This window comes from Apiotrichum porosum, assembly GCF_003942205.1.
Source record: "Apiotrichum porosum strain DSM 27194 chromosome Unknown scaffold_2, whole genome shotgun sequence".
Taxonomy (NCBI): domain Eukaryota; kingdom Fungi; phylum Basidiomycota; class Tremellomycetes; order Trichosporonales; family Trichosporonaceae; genus Apiotrichum; species Apiotrichum porosum.
The window spans coordinates 2,470,762-2,487,681 of NW_021167109.1; the positions used below are offsets into that span (position 1 = coordinate 2,470,762).

General features: G+C 60.8%; 4 protein-coding genes across 4 annotated transcripts; 1 reads left to right on the forward strand and 3 right to left on the reverse strand.

The window, feature by feature from the left end:
- Positions 1–443: 443 nt before the first annotated feature.
- EHS24_004981 (uncharacterized protein) lies at positions 444–3,067 on the forward strand (the record flags this gene model as incomplete). The annotated part of the gene is made up of 3 exons (XM_028620523.1): positions 444–1,741; positions 1,816–2,834; positions 2,904–3,067. 3 exons carry the CDS (start codon positions 444–446, stop codon positions 3,065–3,067), a joined length of 2,481 nt encoding a protein of 826 aa, XP_028479495.1.
- Positions 3,068–4,745: 1,678 nt separating this feature from the next.
- On the reverse strand, positions 4,746–7,339 carry PDC1 (Pyruvate decarboxylase 1; the record flags this gene model as incomplete). The annotated part of the gene is made up of 10 exons (XM_028620524.1): positions 4,746–5,048; positions 5,099–5,158; positions 5,222–5,424; positions 5,482–5,928; positions 5,978–5,983; positions 6,030–6,300; positions 6,349–6,673; positions 6,770–6,858; positions 7,044–7,142; positions 7,268–7,339. The coding sequence occupies 10 exons, from the start codon at positions 7,337–7,339 to the stop codon at positions 4,746–4,748; spliced, it is 1,875 nt and encodes a 624-aa protein (XP_028479496.1).
- Positions 7,340–9,083: 1,744 nt separating this feature from the next.
- On the reverse strand, positions 9,084–11,108 carry EHS24_004983 (uncharacterized protein; the record flags this gene model as incomplete). Its single annotated transcript, XM_028620525.1, has 1 exon — positions 9,084–11,108. One exon carries the CDS (start codon positions 11,106–11,108, stop codon positions 9,084–9,086), a length of 2,025 nt encoding a protein of 674 aa, XP_028479497.1.
- A 1,871-nt stretch (positions 11,109–12,979) lies between these two features.
- Positions 12,980–16,713, reverse strand: EHS24_004984 (uncharacterized protein; the record flags this gene model as incomplete). Its single annotated transcript, XM_028620526.1, has 8 exons — positions 12,980–13,056; positions 13,210–13,694; positions 13,736–15,428; positions 15,504–15,876; positions 15,996–16,070; positions 16,140–16,200; positions 16,260–16,363; positions 16,489–16,713. 8 exons carry the CDS (start codon positions 16,711–16,713, stop codon positions 12,980–12,982), a joined length of 3,093 nt encoding a protein of 1,030 aa, XP_028479498.1.
- Positions 16,714–16,920: the final 207 nt, after the last annotated feature.

Here is a 16,920-nt window from a genome sequence, read left to right on the forward strand (position 1 = left end):
AGCCGCCACCCCGTTGGCGCCGCCGCCCCTCCCGAAGTGCGCGGTCGTTTACACAGACACACTCTCTCGACAGAGAGTGGTAGTGTCCGCAACACAACGTCTGTCGGACCACCCGGGGCTACGTCGCACGCCGTGCTCATTGTGAGTGTACCGCCGTGAGCCAACCGACGAGCGATAGACTTGGGGACTGCGCGCACGGTTTCTCGTGCACCCCGCCGTGAAACACGCGTCACTGTCGCTGAAGGGTGCGCTCGGACCGCCATCAAACGCGCTCGGACCCCCCCTTGCTGCTTGCACGCCCCCCGCCGCCACCAAACCCGTCACCCACAGACACAACACACGCGGCCGTCTCCTGCCATCATCATTCTGCTGCAGCTTTTACACATCACCCGTCGCTTGGCCGCCATACGGCCACCACCCCCACCAGTGACCGCAGCGACACCATGATGGTCGTCTCCCAGCCCGTCCTGCCGCCAACATACGAGCCCGACTACCCATCCCCCGGCCCATCTTGTGCGGCAGCAGCTGGCCCCGGGGCTGCAACAGCACCCTCCAACCCCCTCCCCTTTCCTGGCCTCCCAACAGCATACACCACACGAACACCATCATCCCACTCTCCACACATCCTCCAGCAGCGACCGACTCCCTCAAAGATTGATGCAGAGCTCGTCGTCAAGTCGGCCTTGCCCCCTACCCCAGACCCCTCGCCGCCCACAACCAAAGTGCTCTTCCCGGTCCAAATGGTCGCCCTCGCGCCACCAGCAGGCGAGTCATACGAGGACTCGTCGCGATACTCGCTTGATGAGGGCAGCGCATCGCCGCCGTCCAGCAGCGACTCGCATGGCTCGCACAGCACGAACCGGAGCGTCTCTCGCCCGTCCGTTACTGTCAACACTCGGGTGTCTAGGGGATCCCACTCCGAAGTCCTCCGCTCACCTTCCCCACCAAAGGCCTCGGCTATGCCCCGGTCAGAGACCCAGCCCAACCTCAACAACCTCAACATCTTGAGCAGACAGTCGGCAGGGCGGGGTAAAGCGGTCGTACCGGTGGACAAGGACAAGGACTCGGAACGCAACGACAGCCGACAGAAGAAGGCGGCGCGAAGACAGACAGTGGCAGCACCAACGTCCGTCCGGATGACCGAGTCGCGGAGCGCCGACTCGCGCGCGCGTCTGCGCTCCACTACTACTTCAGGTGGTGCCAAGCTGGCCCGTTATCCGACGATCGCCAACGAGTACCCCAGTGCTTCAGCCCAGGCGCGCGCTCGGAGTCGCCGCCAGACCGATACGCCGCCCAGGATTGTTCTTGGCCGCGCATCAGCAGGCGACGCAGAGGACCTCGACTTTGGTGGTCCCGGCGGCCTCGAGGCAAAGCTCGTGCTGCTCGGCTCACAAGGTGTGGGCAAGACGTCGCTCATCCTCCGCCTCACCACCGGATCGTACTCGGCCATCCCGGCACCAGCTTCTCTCGACGGATCACTGTACAAGCGCAAGCTCGAGCACAATGGCGTGCCCATCAAGCTTCAGATTTGGGACACGGCAGGACAGGAACGGTTCCGCTCCATGGCGCCCATCTACTACCGTGGAGCACATGTGTGTATCCTCGTGTACGACATTTCCGACCGCAAGAGCTTTGAGGACGTGCGTTCATGGCTCGACGAGCTTCACATCAAGGGCTCCAAGGACGTGATCATTTACGTCGTCGGCGCCAAGACTGATCTCGACGGCAAGCGCGTCGTCTCGTGAGTGTTTTTGACTGAGACACGCCTTTTGTGTCACGAGACAGGTCACCAGGATACTAACGTGCGTTTCACAGTTTTGCAGAGGCCCGCAGGACCATTCGCAGCTGGCTCAGACCCCCGGCACCCGAGCCAGAGGCCGAGGTGCTCCTTTCCCCCGTTCCCCGAAGCTTGTTTCGGAGCACGTCCAGTCGCGCTCGTACAGAGTCGACAACTGGACCACCTCCTGTTCCCGGCCCGTCGCGGGCACGCCCCCACTCGATGCACGGCCTGGCATCACTCATGGCGTCCTCGGCCGACTTTAGCCAGTTGGACACACCAACGCCAGTCGTCTCGCAGCCACCCATCGTCACCTCACCGTCGCCCGCACCTACCGTCCACTTTCCCTCCAGCATCGCATTGTCCTCAAGCGCAGCTCCGTCCACCGCATCCGCGTCGACAGTTACATCTCCGACCACCGCGAACGGTGAACGAAGGCAGCGCACGCACCGTGTCTCGTTTCACGCGCCGGCACCTCCATCGGATCCCATCTTTGGCACCACCGTCGAGACGGCCACCGCGTCCACTGGCGCACACACGCACCACCATACCCGCTCCAACAGCCGCTTCTCCATCTCTGGTGTCCTGGGCCTGTCACGGACGACCTCGGTGTCCGTTTCCGACGCCATGTCCAACTTGACACACCTGGCCGAGGCCAACCCTGTCAGTCCCCGGTCGCCCACTGGCCCCACTGGCCGTGGAGCACTGTCGCCCCCTCGTATCCGAACGGAGAGCTCGCCCATGCTGAGCGCCGACTTGACCAAGCAGCGCAGCGAGGAGTGGTCCGGACGCGGCTGGGGCCGTGGCGAGGGGCCCGGCGCTGCCGAGGCCCTTGAGGAGTTTGGCGCCGTCATTCGCCAAGCACCGTCATCTCGCCCTGCATCCCTGCCCCGTCGTGGACGCGCACGCGGTGGTTCTTTGGGACGCGACTCGCGCCTCTACAGCGACGACCCACGGCGCTCTGAGGACTCGGACGGCGAGGACGAGCCTATCAATGGATGGGGCGTCGAGGTCGAGGGTGTACGCCTCGGTGAAGTCAGTTCCTTGACTGGCGAAGGTGAGCTTGTTTTTCTCTTTTCTTATTGTTGTTGCCCATAGTCTCCTGAGCTAACTGGTTCCCCTTCAGGTGTCGAAGCCATGTGTCGCTCCATTTCAGCGTGCCTCGTTGAACGCAAGGACAAGATTGAACGCGAACGTACACTCCGCCACAAGAACAGCGTCATGCTCACGGACCCGACTAAGGATGCGTCCACTAGCAAGAGCAAGGGCCGCTTTGCTTGCTGTGTGTAGACAAAAATACGCAACAACCGTCATTCCCACCCGCCCCCCCCGCATACACACGATATCCAACACAATCCGCCGCTAGACGGCGTACTGCATTCTGCCAGCCCAAGCTGGCCCCCCATTTTATTTGCACGTCACTTCCCACTCATCCCACGAAACGAACACGACCCACGATCTGCACCATCCGCAACATTGCATCACTCGCATGCCGGACCCAGCGTGCGAGATAACCACAATACCCTCTCCACCCCCACCCACCCCATATTTGTTCCCGGCCAAAACATGAGCCCCGCCCTTTTTTTGCTCTCTTTCTCGTCTGTCCCGTCTGTCCCGTCTCTCTCGCTCCCAAACGTCCCGGATTCCTGAATACGCTGTGTGTCATCCTTTACCTTTACTCTCTCATACAACTCTCACCTCACCTTTTTAGTGGCGCTGTAGTAGTCCATAAGCCCGTCCGCAGGCGGGCGGTTGTGTTATGCCGAATTGCATGCATCTTGATTTCAGATCTCAACCCAACCTCACCCGCGGGACACGAGCACGTCAGCGCCGGCGCGTTTCGTTTCATGGTTTCAGCTGTGGACAGACGGATGGGTGCAATGTGACGGATGGATGGGTGCAATGTGTGCGTGCCCCTTTGATCGTTTCGCGCCTTCTTGGCTGTTCTTGGGGCCAGCTCCAGAATTGCCGCGCTCGTCAGGTTGGTGAGACTATTCTTACGTTGCACGCTCGGCCTGTGCGTTTCATGTATCTCTCTGTGCCCCACCTCACCCCTCACCCTCTTGCCGACATGCGTCATTGCAAAAGTGGTCGCACGAGGCATGGCACTTGCACTAGCACTACACCCTCACTGATCACTGACAATGCACACACTGACGCCACCAGGCCACCGGGTCATCCTGAAACTCGATGCAGAGCTTGAGCATTCACGCCGACGACGTGTGGGGTGGTGTGCCCGACCGCCCGACCGTTCCGCGTTCCATCCTCTGCATCTCTGGGGTCGCACACATGCACAAACGTGGTGTATGGTTGTGCGACGGGCGTCCAGTTCTGGCGGCCCCCTAAACGCCCCACACACCCGCTGGGCGAGACTGTGCGATGGCGCGGCGGCGAGGTGTGCGCCAGGTGTGGCCAGGTCTCGTCGGGCGTGCATGTGTTCCGAGCGTGTGTGCGTGTGTGCGGGGCTCGTATGAGATCAAATGTGACGTGTGATGGACGCACAGAAGGAGGGATCTGGCACGGCCAGATCTCGGGGGGTTCATTGGAATCGCACGTCGAGAGGGCGGGGTGCGGGATCCACAGCGGTCGACGACGTCATGGCCGACTGACGCGTCGAAAATAAACAACGTAGAATAAAAATCAATCACGTCGGCCGTCCCGTCGATCTGTGTGGCGTCATCGTTGGAGCGTATGCTAAAACTCGTCCTGTTTTGGTCCGTGCCCCGTTGACGTAAGAGCGTCATTCGGGATCTCGGGAGTAGCTTATAAACTGGGCTGCATTCCGTTCTGTCTATATACATGCTCTGGGATCCATATTGTGCCGCGCGTATCAAAACCCCCAGCATTCCAGCTGCGAGGGTTTCCTGCAGCTTTCATATAATACTTGCGTCGGTTTTTCTCCGCGAAAAAAACCTCGGCTTTCAGGCTCGACCCCTGTCCGGAGGCCTGGAGGGGAGGTTGGCCATAATTAAACGTCCTCGCCGGCGTTGGCCTTGGCGGTGAGCTTGGTCTGGTAGACGAGGCCGGCGGGCGCGTCGTCGCGGGGCATGACCAGCTCAATGAGGCGGAGCTTGTCGGGAATGTTGAAGACGGGGTTGTTGAGGAGGGCGTTGAGCTCGGCCTGGGTGCGGACAATGTGCGACTCGCAAGGGGTGGCCGGGTTCTTGCCGCCAAAGAAGGGCAGGAGCATTTGGTGGTCGTACGACTGGATGTCGTTGTACTGGGCCTTGGGGCCGTGGATCTGGCGCTCAATCTCGTAGCCGTCGTTGTTCTGGGAGGTTGGTTAATAGTTGCTCGACGATGGGCAGAGCTGCAACTCACCAGGACAAAGAGGTAAGGCATGACACCACGACGGACCATGGTACCGATCTCCTGGACGGTCTGGAACGTTCGTTAGCGAGCGAGCCGTGGGAGTGGACGCCCGTGCGTCTAATGTACACTCACGAGCTGGAGAGAGCCGTCGCCGACAAAGAGGGCGGTGCGACGGGGGATGGAACCCTCCTGGGCCGCAAGGGCAGCACCGAGGCAGGCACCAACACTCCAGCCGATAGCACCCCAGAGGACCTGGGCGACATAGTGCGAGTGGCTGGGGAGGGCGTAGTTGAGCATACCAAACGACGAAGTGCCAGTCTCGGCAATGATAATGTCTGGACCAAGTCAGCAAAACAGCATCCATGCTTAGCCTAGGCCTCGACCACACCCACCGTTGTCCTTGAACCACGAGGCCATGCGGCCCCAGAGCCACGCCTGCACAATCTCGCCGTCGGGGAGCTTGGGCTCGCGGATGAAGGGCAGGACGCGGCCCTCCTTGATCTTGGTCTCGAGCGAGTCCATGTGCGGGGCTTTGCGGTAGCTTCCCTGCGAGCGGATGACCTCGGCAAAAGTGGGGAGGAGGCGAGGGAGAACGTGGCGGATATCGGCCGTGGGGAAGGACGCGTACCCGACGACAGTCTGGTACGAGTGGAGCTTGACAGTGTGTGCGTCATCGACGTGCACCGAGAAGGAGCCAGAGTTGAAGTCGGACTTGAGACTGCCGACGTACAGGACAAAGTCGGCAGCCTCAACTTCGGCCTTGACGGGCCCAAGCGAGTTGGATCCGGCGTAGCAGCCACCAAAGAGTGGGTGGTGCTCGTCAAGGAGGGTCTTACCCACTGGCATACGTTAGCTGGCGTAGAAGATGTCTTGAAGCTAAAGGCTTACTGGGAGCTGCGGCGTTAGCTTTCATTACCGGAACAGTGTCAGTGAAGCTCACTGGAGAAGTAGCGAATGCCACACGTCTCAACAAGGGCGCGCACGGCATTGCGCATACCGAAGCGACCACAGCAAGCGTCGACAAGGATGACGGGGCGGTCAGCCTTGGAGAAGAGCTTGGTGATGAGGGCGACAACGTGGTTGATCACGACGTCGCTGCTAGCCTCCTGGTGGTCACCAGCAAGGTTGTAGAGCGAGTTGACTGGGTGGGCCGAGCCGGGGTTGGCGCGGGGGACCAGCTGGTCGAAGGGGGGAGCCGAGTGGGGCGTGGGCTGTGATGTAAGCGTGTGTTACATGGGGATGTGTTTACAGCCACTCACGAGGGGGAGCTCAAGCGACTTGGAGCTGACAAGGGCGCGGACAGCGTCCATGGGGAGCTCGACGTAAGCCGGGCGGCACTGTGTAAGGCAGGCGCGGAGGGCGTCGTCAAACACGCGAGTGTAGGAAGTGTCGGTGTCGGGGATGACCTCGTTGAGAAGAGCCTGAGCGCACGACAAGGGGGCCGACATGTCGGCAAAGGCGGAGAAGCTAGTAGGGGTGTTGAGGGTGTGGTGCAAGAGTGCGTTATCCTTCTGCATCTTGGTGCTGGGGGCGCCAACAATGTGAAGAACGGGAAGACGCTCAGCGAGCGAGCCCGCCACACCGCTGAATCTGGTCAGCTACACAGTTGGCAGCACACATGGATGACTGCTTCCGAGCGCCCGATCCCCAAGGATCTCACGCAATGTCTTGTGTACTCACCACAAAGCGCTCAGCTCGCCGACACCAAAGGTGGTGACGATGACGGCGAGGCCGCCCTTGATGCGAGCGTAGCCATCAGCAGCATAGGCCTGGATGATGGAGGCAGGTTCGAGACAGTAGCAGGTGGAGCAGAAACGGCAAGTGTTCGAGAAAGAAGCGGGTTGGGGTCAGCACGGCGTGGGGCGAGACAAAGCAGCAGGGAAGGGCCGTTGCCGACGAGTGCCGCCGGCGATGGCGCCGACACCTTACATGCTACGCCACACAGCAGACGTACCGCATTCAGCTCGTTGGCGTTGCCGACCCACTTGAGCACGGGGTCGCGCTCAAAGTAGTCGAGGAACTCGAGGTTGTAGTCGCCGGGAACACCAAAGATCTGTGGTTGTGTGAGCCTCGGCGCGCTTGGAACGTGGGGGTCGCTCCCATCTCATTCTCCTGCTGAAAAGGCCGCAGCCGGCGGCATCGGCGACTTGGACCCTCCCCCATGAATACCCGACTCACCTGCTTGACGCCGGCCTGCTTGATGCGCTCGATAATGTAGGCAGCAAATTCGATCTGCTGGGAGTCTGACATGGTGGTGGGGGTGGGGTTGTTGTGGAGGATGGTGGGAAGACGGCCCACGAATGCACAGTGTCTACATTTATCCCACCCCAGCCGTCAAGGCTACGTAGAGGCACCACAGGCGCCCACGAGCATCGTCATGACGTCGCGCCACGTGAAAAGACGTTCGGAACGGCGCGAACGGGCGGACGCCAACACGCGCGCCATCCCCCGTCGAGGCCAAAGGTGTTAAGGTGGACCTGCCGGGTCCGCAGCCCCCCCGCCGTTCACCTTCCAGTCCGGCCGCAGCTCCACCCAGGCTTCCCGTCGCCCAAGTACAGTACACACCACTCTGCCTATCCCAGTACATGCATGCAGGCCCAAAACGGCCCGTATGTGCGGCACTCCCTGCGGTTGGGCCGGACGTCGGCGCCCTCGGCAGGTCGCCGCCACGCCACCGAGGTGAGCCACCGTTATCGGAGCCATTGTTTGCCCAATTGCCCAGCCCATTGTTCTCGCTTTCCGCGTGTCCCCACCAAACCTATCCCATAAATCGGTACACCTGGCGCATATGGACCGCCGGTAGAGGCCCTTAGGGAGGTGCGCCAGCGCTGTAAACTTGCATTGTGCACGTGAACGGATGCGGCGAGGGCGCGAGGGGACGTCTAACCCCGGCTCTCATTTGAGGGTGGATGGGTCCGCCGAGACGGGTGAGTCTCGCGATCTGCGACACTTCTAGACTTTCCGAGCAAGGACAAGTTGACGCACTTGCAGGGCGATAAGGGGAGGTGCAAAGCTACGTTCTGGCAGGATGGCTAGTCGTGCAGAGCTAGTCCCTGCCGGTCGACGGCCGAGAAGATGTGAGCTCAATGGGGAACAAGATGCGATTTCGCCTTTTGATTGTGAACGCGGCCGGAGCGGGCCTCTCGTGAATAACAAGTCGTTTGTCACCCACGTTCCCGGCGGCAGATGCTAGACGTTCCGGAGCGCGTGTGTCTCGGTCCGCCTCGCCGTGGCGAGTGTCCCGTGAGTGCGTGTTCCGGCTGCTTAGAATGAGGCTCCAAGAGGCACCTACTTGCAAGTCATTGCGCAAACCCCCAGGACGTTCCTTTCCATTTCAGTAGCCATTGTGCCTCTGCTAGATCGGCAGTGGCACACAGCAAAGGAACAGCAAGGCTGAACATTGTGGTGTCCTGTCGAATGTCCTGTGTAATGTGGCCTTTCGCTGACGTTACAGTGGACCAGCAGCCTAGGCTAGCCTAGGCTGTGGCTATAAGCTCACCGTGAGATTCACTGCAGGCGTCAGGCAATACCTGCCCTCCCCTCGTTAACATCGTGACGGCAAGTAATCATATGTCTCTGCCCGGAAATTGGCGCAAACCTGCATGCCGCACATTACGCATTCACAGTTAGTGCAGCGCCGTCATAACATGCGCGGCGCCGATTGTGTGGTACGGCGATGACGCAGCTTAAGCGCATATACCTCGGTGTTCTTGGTGATCAGTCGACGCCAGCCTGATACCGCGGCCATGCGTCTGCGACCAAGCCAATCGAACAACAGTGTGCCGGTAGCATAACGTCTACAAACTGGAGCCAATGTCTTGCCGAGCAACGAGCTACAACCCGACCACCGGTCCGTTCCTTTCAACAACTGTTCAGAGACTGGTGTGTACGGAAACCGTGTGTACTGCGCGCCTGCGCGGGGGCGTGTCTGTTTGTCTGTTGGGGGGTGTTTATAATTGCGTAGGTGTTGTTAACCGCGAAAACCCATTAAAACCTAGTGACGCTCATCGGAGAGAGGCGGGTCGGGCATGAGCTGGAACGTGTTGTGGCCAAGCCCAGTGAGGGCGGCGCTCAAGCCAAACTGGTCGCCGGCGGGTCTTGCCTGCTCGGGCGCGGCGTGGCTCGAGTGTTCGCGGTTGCTCATCGGACGGGATGAGCCCTGCAGACCAGGCGAGGTCTTAGGGGACTGGCCGGTAGTCTTCAACGACGTCTCGTCGGCCACAAGCTGGGGCACAGGCTTGCGACGGAGCGAGTTCTTGCGCTCCGGGGCACGTGGCGTGTTGGCAAACGACGATGGGCCGTGCGAAGGGAGGTGGTGCGACGCGCCAGAGTGGGCACCACCGCTGTCCGACGACTCGCCGCCGCTGCTCTTCGCGCTCTTGTGGCCCGTGTTGTCAGCCGAATGCTGAGCAGACATGCCTGAAGGGTTTGTCGGCGTGGTCGGGAGCGATGGCTGGGGTGCAGGCGAGCCTCCAGGGGTGTAGCCGGGTGTGTAGGGCGCTGGAGGAAGACGACGGGGCTCCTCAAGGTGGTCATCGTCGTCGGCGCCAATGTTGACAACGCCACTCATTGTGCTCAGGCGATAGTCGTCACCAGGGCCATCAAATGGCGCAAGGGTGCCGCTCCGGTCCGAAGCGGTCAGGGGAACAGACGTTGGGCGATGGGATGGAGGAAGTGGGGGTTTGCCGTGGGGAGGGGGAGGACGTGGGGGGTAGTCGTGGGGAGGAGGGCGTGGGGGGTTATCCGAACCACGCCTCGCGCCACCAGCAAGTGCAGCGGCAGCAGCGAGAGACACACCACCTGCGTCGACGGGGTTCGTCCTCTCCTCGAAGGGAGTAGACGGCGCAGTCTCGAAGGGGTCCGTGTTGGTGCTCATCGCAGTGGTGCGGCCGTTACGAGGTGGGGTTTCACGTTTCTCCCCACGCTCGGCATCGGTGTCGTGCTCGCCATAGTCCTTGGACGAGAGGGCAACGGTGCCAAGGCCCATAGAACTGCCACGCTTGAATCGAGACGGGGCTCCAATGAGCCTGGCACTGATGGGCTCGTTGCGGCCACCACGCGACGAATAATCGCCACGGCGGCGGCGCATGCAGTAAAACAGGACGGCTCCCAGAATCGCCAGACCGGCCAGAACGCCGATCACAACGCCAGCAATTGCACCGCCCGAAAGACCCTTCTTCGTGGTGGCGGTGTTGTTGGCGTCGGAAGTAGCTTCCGCTGATTTGCTGCTGGTGCTGCTCGAGGTGGTGTTGGTCGTGTGGAGACAGGTAGTGTTCGAGCCAGTAACCACAGTAAACACGCCAGATGAGCCAACAGTGTGCTGCGTGTCGTTGACAATGGCGTAAATGCGGTACTTGCCCGCGGGAACGTTTGTAACCCAGTTGTATCTAACGTTGGCCTGCCAGTTGGACACGATCGACGAGTTGACGTTGGCACGGCCAACGAGGAGCTGGTCACGACCAACCAGGGTGGTGCCAGCCTGAGCGGTGGTCTGTGATTGAGCGGCAGCGGTCGTGGTCTGTGACTGAGCAGCAGCGGAAGTCGTTTGTTGCTGAACAGCAGCCGAGGTCGTCTGTGCTTGAGCAGCGGCAGACGTGGTTGGAGTCGTTGATGCTGCTGCGGACGCGCTGGTGACTGCTGGCTGAGCCGACGTGGTGGAGGGCGTGCTCTGGGCGACACCCAGGTTGTACACGAACAGGTTTACGACAAACTTCTCGCTGCCAATAGCCTCATTGTACAGTGCCCACGTGAGAGCGTTTGTCGCACATGCGGTCATGGTGGCCGGAAGGGAGAAGGAAATGGCGGGCAGTGCTGTGGAGGAAGTCTGAGCGGCGGCGGTTGTCGTCACTGCCGCTGCTTGCTGCGTCGTCGACGCCGCTGCGGCCGGAGTCGATGCGGCGGGGGTGCTCGCCGCTGGGGTGCTGGCTACGGCCGTAGTTGACACAGCGGCGGCAGAGGTTGCCGCCTGCTGCGCCGCTGCCAGAGGCAACAAGAGAGAAAGAAGTGCGAACACCTTCATTGCTGGTGACCCGCGATAACGTCAAACGCGCTGGGGAAGGGGTGTCCTGGTGTCCACACGGGCGAGTGTGACACAAACGAGAGGTCGGGTGAAACCCAAAGGGTGTGCGGCAAGAGGCCTAAAAGGGCGAGACGGTCGGATAGCTCCAGGCCAATGCGAAGATGGTGTGTTCAACGATGAAAGCAGCAGTATCGTGCAATCACGATGTACCGATGCGGGCCTGCCGCAAGAAGAACGAGGCAACGACGTTGGCCGTGAAAGGGGCGGTGTCTGAGGCACGCGGGGCAGATGGAGCAACGGCAACAGGAGATCGGAAGTTAAAGGCCAGCACAGCCAACCTGGGATTCTGGGTATGGGAGACCGGGTGCGGTCCGTCGGCGCGTGGGGAGAGGATTGAGAGTGCGGGGTGTGGCAACGGTGACTGTCGATATTCACGAGATCACGAGAGGTGTCTGACCAGCGACACGGTGTAGTCACGGGACAAGGGCCTTGGACGGCGTTGGTGGAGTGCGGTGGTGATTGAACTGAGTGGGGAGTACGCAGCTCTGACTTGGCGACGATGACAACAGGCACCAAGGAATAATACCTCTGCTGTCAACGTGGTCGACGAACAAGGGGGGGCCAAACGGCGGGGCAGGCGAGCGTGGATGGTCGAGCAAGGACCGCGGCAGTGGCTCGCAAGATCTCAAGGTTTGGGCGAATTCGGTGACCAGCACCGATCGGATGGGATGGATCGAAAGAGGCGAACGGGGAGGTGAGATATGGGTAGAGGGTAAGGTAGTTGTGAAACGTGAAATGGAGCTACAGGTTGTGAAGTAAACGAGTGTGGTGGAGCGAGGAGAGACGAGTCGACGGCGAAGGAGAGTGTGTGAGTGAGAGAAGCAGAGAGATGCAAAGGGAAACCACGCAAAGAGATGCGCGCGCGCGCAAAGAAAGAGGTGTTGGGTGGGGGGTTCCAAGGACCACACATTTTGTGTGTCAATCAGACCAGGGCAAACAAGGGCACCCCCACCCCCCAATCCCCCCTTCTAGCCCCCCCACCCCACCCTCCTTCTGTCCTATCCATCACTCTCTGCACCCCAGTAATAGAAGAGGCCCTGCATCTGACGCATCCACATGTTCGCGTCCACCCGCACGCGTCCATCACACTGCACCGGCGCTCCCCCCTTTCGACGCCGCCCGACGCCGCCTGAGCGTTCGGGGTGCGCCACCCAAACGTGAGACGCGCGCGACGACCCAAAAGCCCTGCCAGTCCTCTTCTCTACCGATACTACCGAGCCTCCCAGCCTCCTTGTGTGGTTGTACTTTCGCCTCTGATGATGACGCCGGTGGCCGGTGGTGTCTGTCTCATGCATGACACGCGACCTGGCGCGTGTGCTCGAGCGCACGCGATTGTACGCGCCGGTCCGCGCCTGTGCCGCCCGCGTTCATCCAGCCATGTCTCGGCAAGCCAGCCCCTGCTGCGTCAGACCATCAGACACACCTTCTGGGATGAGACGTCACGACCCATGGGCCACCGCAGTGTCTGGCCCTGTGCGCCGTCTGGCAAACGCGTCCTGTCGTACAGACTGAATAGGAACAACAACATCACAGAAGCACGAGGTTTGGGCTGATAGGTGGGGGTCCGGCCCTGTGCCGCTTGGTCACCACCCTCTAAACGCAGTTCGTTCCGCAGAACTATATCCTGGTGCTCCTGGGTCCGAACACTTTTAGCTATATCTGGAGATGAAACACGTCTCGTCTCTCTCTTTGGTCTACGCGGTGGTCAAACACTCTAACAAAACACTACGACGACGACGCACCAACGCTCAAAAAAATCACCCCCACCCAGGCGTCCACTGATCCACTGATCTACGATTACCTCGTCCTCTCTACAAGTCGACCAGGTCGCCCGTGGACCGCCTGGAGCTGCTGGGAGGTGCACCCATCGGTTCGGCCGTGAGGAGGTCTGTGTTTCAACGCGTCAGCGAAACCCAAAGCAAACCAGGCAAGGAGACGGGCTGCCAGACCCTGTGGCGACTGCCGCTGGCGTTCACGCCGTGCGAATTGAGGCCCCGCCGCAGCCATTGGCATGCCCCTGATGCTGATCACAACCACTTACCCTCAGCAGCCTTCTTCTCTGCACCCTTGAGCGCGTTATCCTCGTCACCGCCGTGGGCCTTGAGGAAGGCCTCGACCTCGTCCATGACGTCGTCCTCGCCTCCCTCGTCTTCGCCGTCGCTGTCGCCAATGGCGTCGATGGCAAAGTTGGGACGGTGCATGACAGCCTCCTGGGCCGCGCGCACCATCTCGCTCTCTTCGCGGTAGCGCATCTCGACGTCGGCAAGGGTACGCGAGTCGTTGGCAGTGTTGGTCGTGCTGGCGCTGGCCGACGTCTTGTTGCTCTGCACAGACAGCTGCGACGCAGACGAGGCGCTGCGCACACGCTGCCGTTGTGACGGCGTGAGCAGCGACTCGCGGGCACGCGTGTCGATGGGGACAGGCGCGTTCTGGTCGGCCTTGGAGATGGCCGGCTTGCGCCACTCCGCGTGCTTGCCGAGGGCTGATCCAATGCCGTCGGCGAAACGGTTGAAACGCGACTTGTTCCTGCCATGTTAGTCATTGAGGTCCCTATGAATGCTACCCACTCGTCGTTGACGACCAGGTTGACAAGGCCACCCAGCAGGCCATCGGGCTTGGCGTGAGTCTTGTGGTAGTCCTCTTCTTGAGTGTCCTCAAGCTGGAAGGAGGCTGGCAGGTCGTGGCCGAAAAAGCTCTCCAGGAGCTCGTCCGCAAGAACGACCATACGGAACGTAGCCAGCGACAGGTAGGGCAGGTTGTGGGGCCCAGCTTGCGAGTTGGACCTCTCGCGCGACTGCGACGCGGTCTGCTCGTCACCGTCCATGGGCACAGAGTCCTGTGGGTCGGGCAGACTGGACTCGGGCGCGGTAGCGTCGCCAAACTCGTATGCGTTCAAGATGAAGCGCGACACGGCGGCGAGGTAAATGTCTCCTGGCTCGTTGCGGAAGATGAAGAGGAGCGACTCGGACAGGCGGATAACCTCGTCCTTGGTCAGGTAGCCGTCCGCGTCCTTGTCGTGCAGCTCAAAGAACCACTCGATCGACTCGAGCAGGTCGGCAGACATGACGCGGTCAAGACCCATGACTACGTCTTGGAGCGAGAGCGTGCCAAGCTTTTGCGAGTCCCACATGAAGAATAGCCTGTCAATCATCTCATGATCGGCAATTCGGCGCTCGGTGCGCTGCATGAACGCGTTGGTAGTAATCGTCTCCTCACGCGCCCACGTGGCAATGCCGGACAGGAGCACCTTGAAAGTACGCAGGTCGATACGGGTCTCGACGCGGCCCTGGGCATCGACGGCGATGCGGGGTTGTTCAAGCTCACCAGGGCCTGCTGGCGTCACAGCACCGCTGCCAGCCTCGGGTGAGCACACGGCCGCAAAGTAGTGGTCGTAAATAATGCCGACCTGCTCCTTGTTAAACCTGCCCACGTTGCGGAGGTTGCGGACGGCAGCACGCTTGGAGAACTTTTCAATCTCGTCGGCAATGATGGCACGGAGGCGACGGCGCTCGCTGGTAATAGTCTCGTCGGTGATGACGTTGAATTCGCGGAACGCAACGACCAAGAGTTCCTGGAAGTTGGTAATGTTGCGCACACGAGGATCGGGGTGGGTGGGGTGAGCCGAGTCGCCGATAGTCGAAAAGTAGCTGCGCATGAGGCTGATGAACATGCCGTCATCGGTGACTTCGAGAAGAGCCTCGCCGTTGATCTTGAGAATGGCAAGACCGATCTGGAAGAGAACCTTGGCGCCCATGGCCAGCACACAGTCGACAATGCGGAACGCAAAGATCAAAGGGAGAGAGTTGATGTAGAGCGACAAGAACCAGGGCAGGGACGCGACCGAGATCTGGACGTCGACCGAGCGGAAGTGGTCGTGGATCATGGGCAGGCAGCGCTTCACGAGCGACTCGAACACACGCTGGTCCAAGAGGGTGCCCTCCATCGACGGCGAGTAGTAGCCTGGCAAGATCCTGTCGCACAGAACCTCGAGGAGCCAGAATGCCTGCTCCTCAGACATGTAGATGAGCAGACCGGCGACAACAATGTTGAGAGCTTGGCAGTAGCCAAGTTCGGGGTTGCGGAACGAGTAGGCCACCAGGACACGACGGAGACGCGCGAGACCCTCGTCGGTCTGGTACGCCTTGTACTCCGGCAAGGAGCGGTTGAGATCCTTTTCAATCTCGTCCGTCGACTGCGAGCTCTTGCCTGCATTCTCCGACAGGAGGAGCGAGTAGGTTTGCGGGTTGGCGAAGCGGAGGTCTGGAGAGAAGATTGTCAATATCCGTTGCCAGTAGACTATGCCTATCAGGCACCTCGATTCCCGGTGCTACTCACAGACAGAGCCCGACATGACCTCCCACAGCTCTCCGCGTAACCTTGAAGGCAGACCAACCTGAAGGAGACGCTGGAATGGCGGATAACGGAGTAGAGTCATATTGCGTCCGTGGATCACAAAGTACTCCTTCCAGAGCTTCATCTTGCTGCGCTCGCGCATCTTGCGTGCGTCACCGGGGAAGCCAAACGTCTCGCCAAGGCCACGCTCATAGGTGCCGCGTCCCTCGCCGCCAGGTCCGCGAAGGTCGCCCTCGCCCTCGAGCGGCATATCGACCAGCGATGCCTCGGCGTTGGGCGTCGATGAGCCAGAGTTCAAGAGATACTCAGAGTACAGGGAGGGCAAAAAGGTCTTCAGGACCTTCATCTCGGCCAGCTAAAGAGTCGCTGTCAGCCACCCAAAGTCGCCGACTTGCGGGACGGATTGAAGTCGGGGGCCCACTGGACGGCCCCTTACAGCTTCACCGCGAGCGCACTGCGTTTCATGGTACTCACCTGCGACTTGAGCGCATCGCGGAGGAGGATGGCAAAGTGCTCGGCAGTGGGGAGAAGCGACGTGAGCTGCAGAATCTGTTCCGAGCGTTAGCACCGTCTCCCACGCCTCCGCAGGTCCGAGGGCCCGCACTCGATATCACTTACGATACGCATTCCATGCCACGTCGCCAGCGAGAGGGCAAACACACCGGCACGCGAGTTCAACCTAAGAGGTTTAGCAATCTGGAGTTTGGGTACAAAGCAGCCAAGGGACTTTCGACTTACCTCTCAACCCGTCGAATGGTGTAAAGCGGGAGCGTGCAGCGGCACGAGCGGCGATCATTGGAGACAAAACACAGGAAAGGGGGGAGGAGAGAGAGCTTGCCGGCCTGGTGGTGTCAGTTCTACTCGCACAAAGGTATCCGAGTCTCCATGTCGACGGCGTTGCCAGCTACCAGCATCGAGGCGAAGGCTAGTTGAACTGGTCCGCTCCGCATGTCTCGGAGGCACCCACGTAGACGTCCTCCTTGCCCTCGACGGAGAGGACGGCGATGATGTCCATGCTCGACAGACCAGCGGCCGACCCGATAGCACCTTTGGCACCGCGAGCAGGCTTGGTGACGACGGGCGGCTCAGAGGGGGCGGGCAGTTGGTCGGGGAACGGGGCGTTGAACAGGTCGCGCGTAAGCTCGTCCTTGGTCTTCTCCGTGTATGCGCGCAGGTGCATAGGGAGCGACATGGTAGGCGGCTGCGCGTGCGCTGGGGTTGCAGGCAGATGCCAGAGAGTGAAAGCTAGAAATAGGGAGGCAGATAAACGAGAGCGGGAAGAGGTTGTTGGAGATGGGTGGACTGAATGGGTGGTGGTGGTGGTGGTGGTGGATGGAGGTTGCGGGACGTGACGACGAGGCAGCCACGCGACGTGCGTGGCGGAGGCGGATGGTTGTGG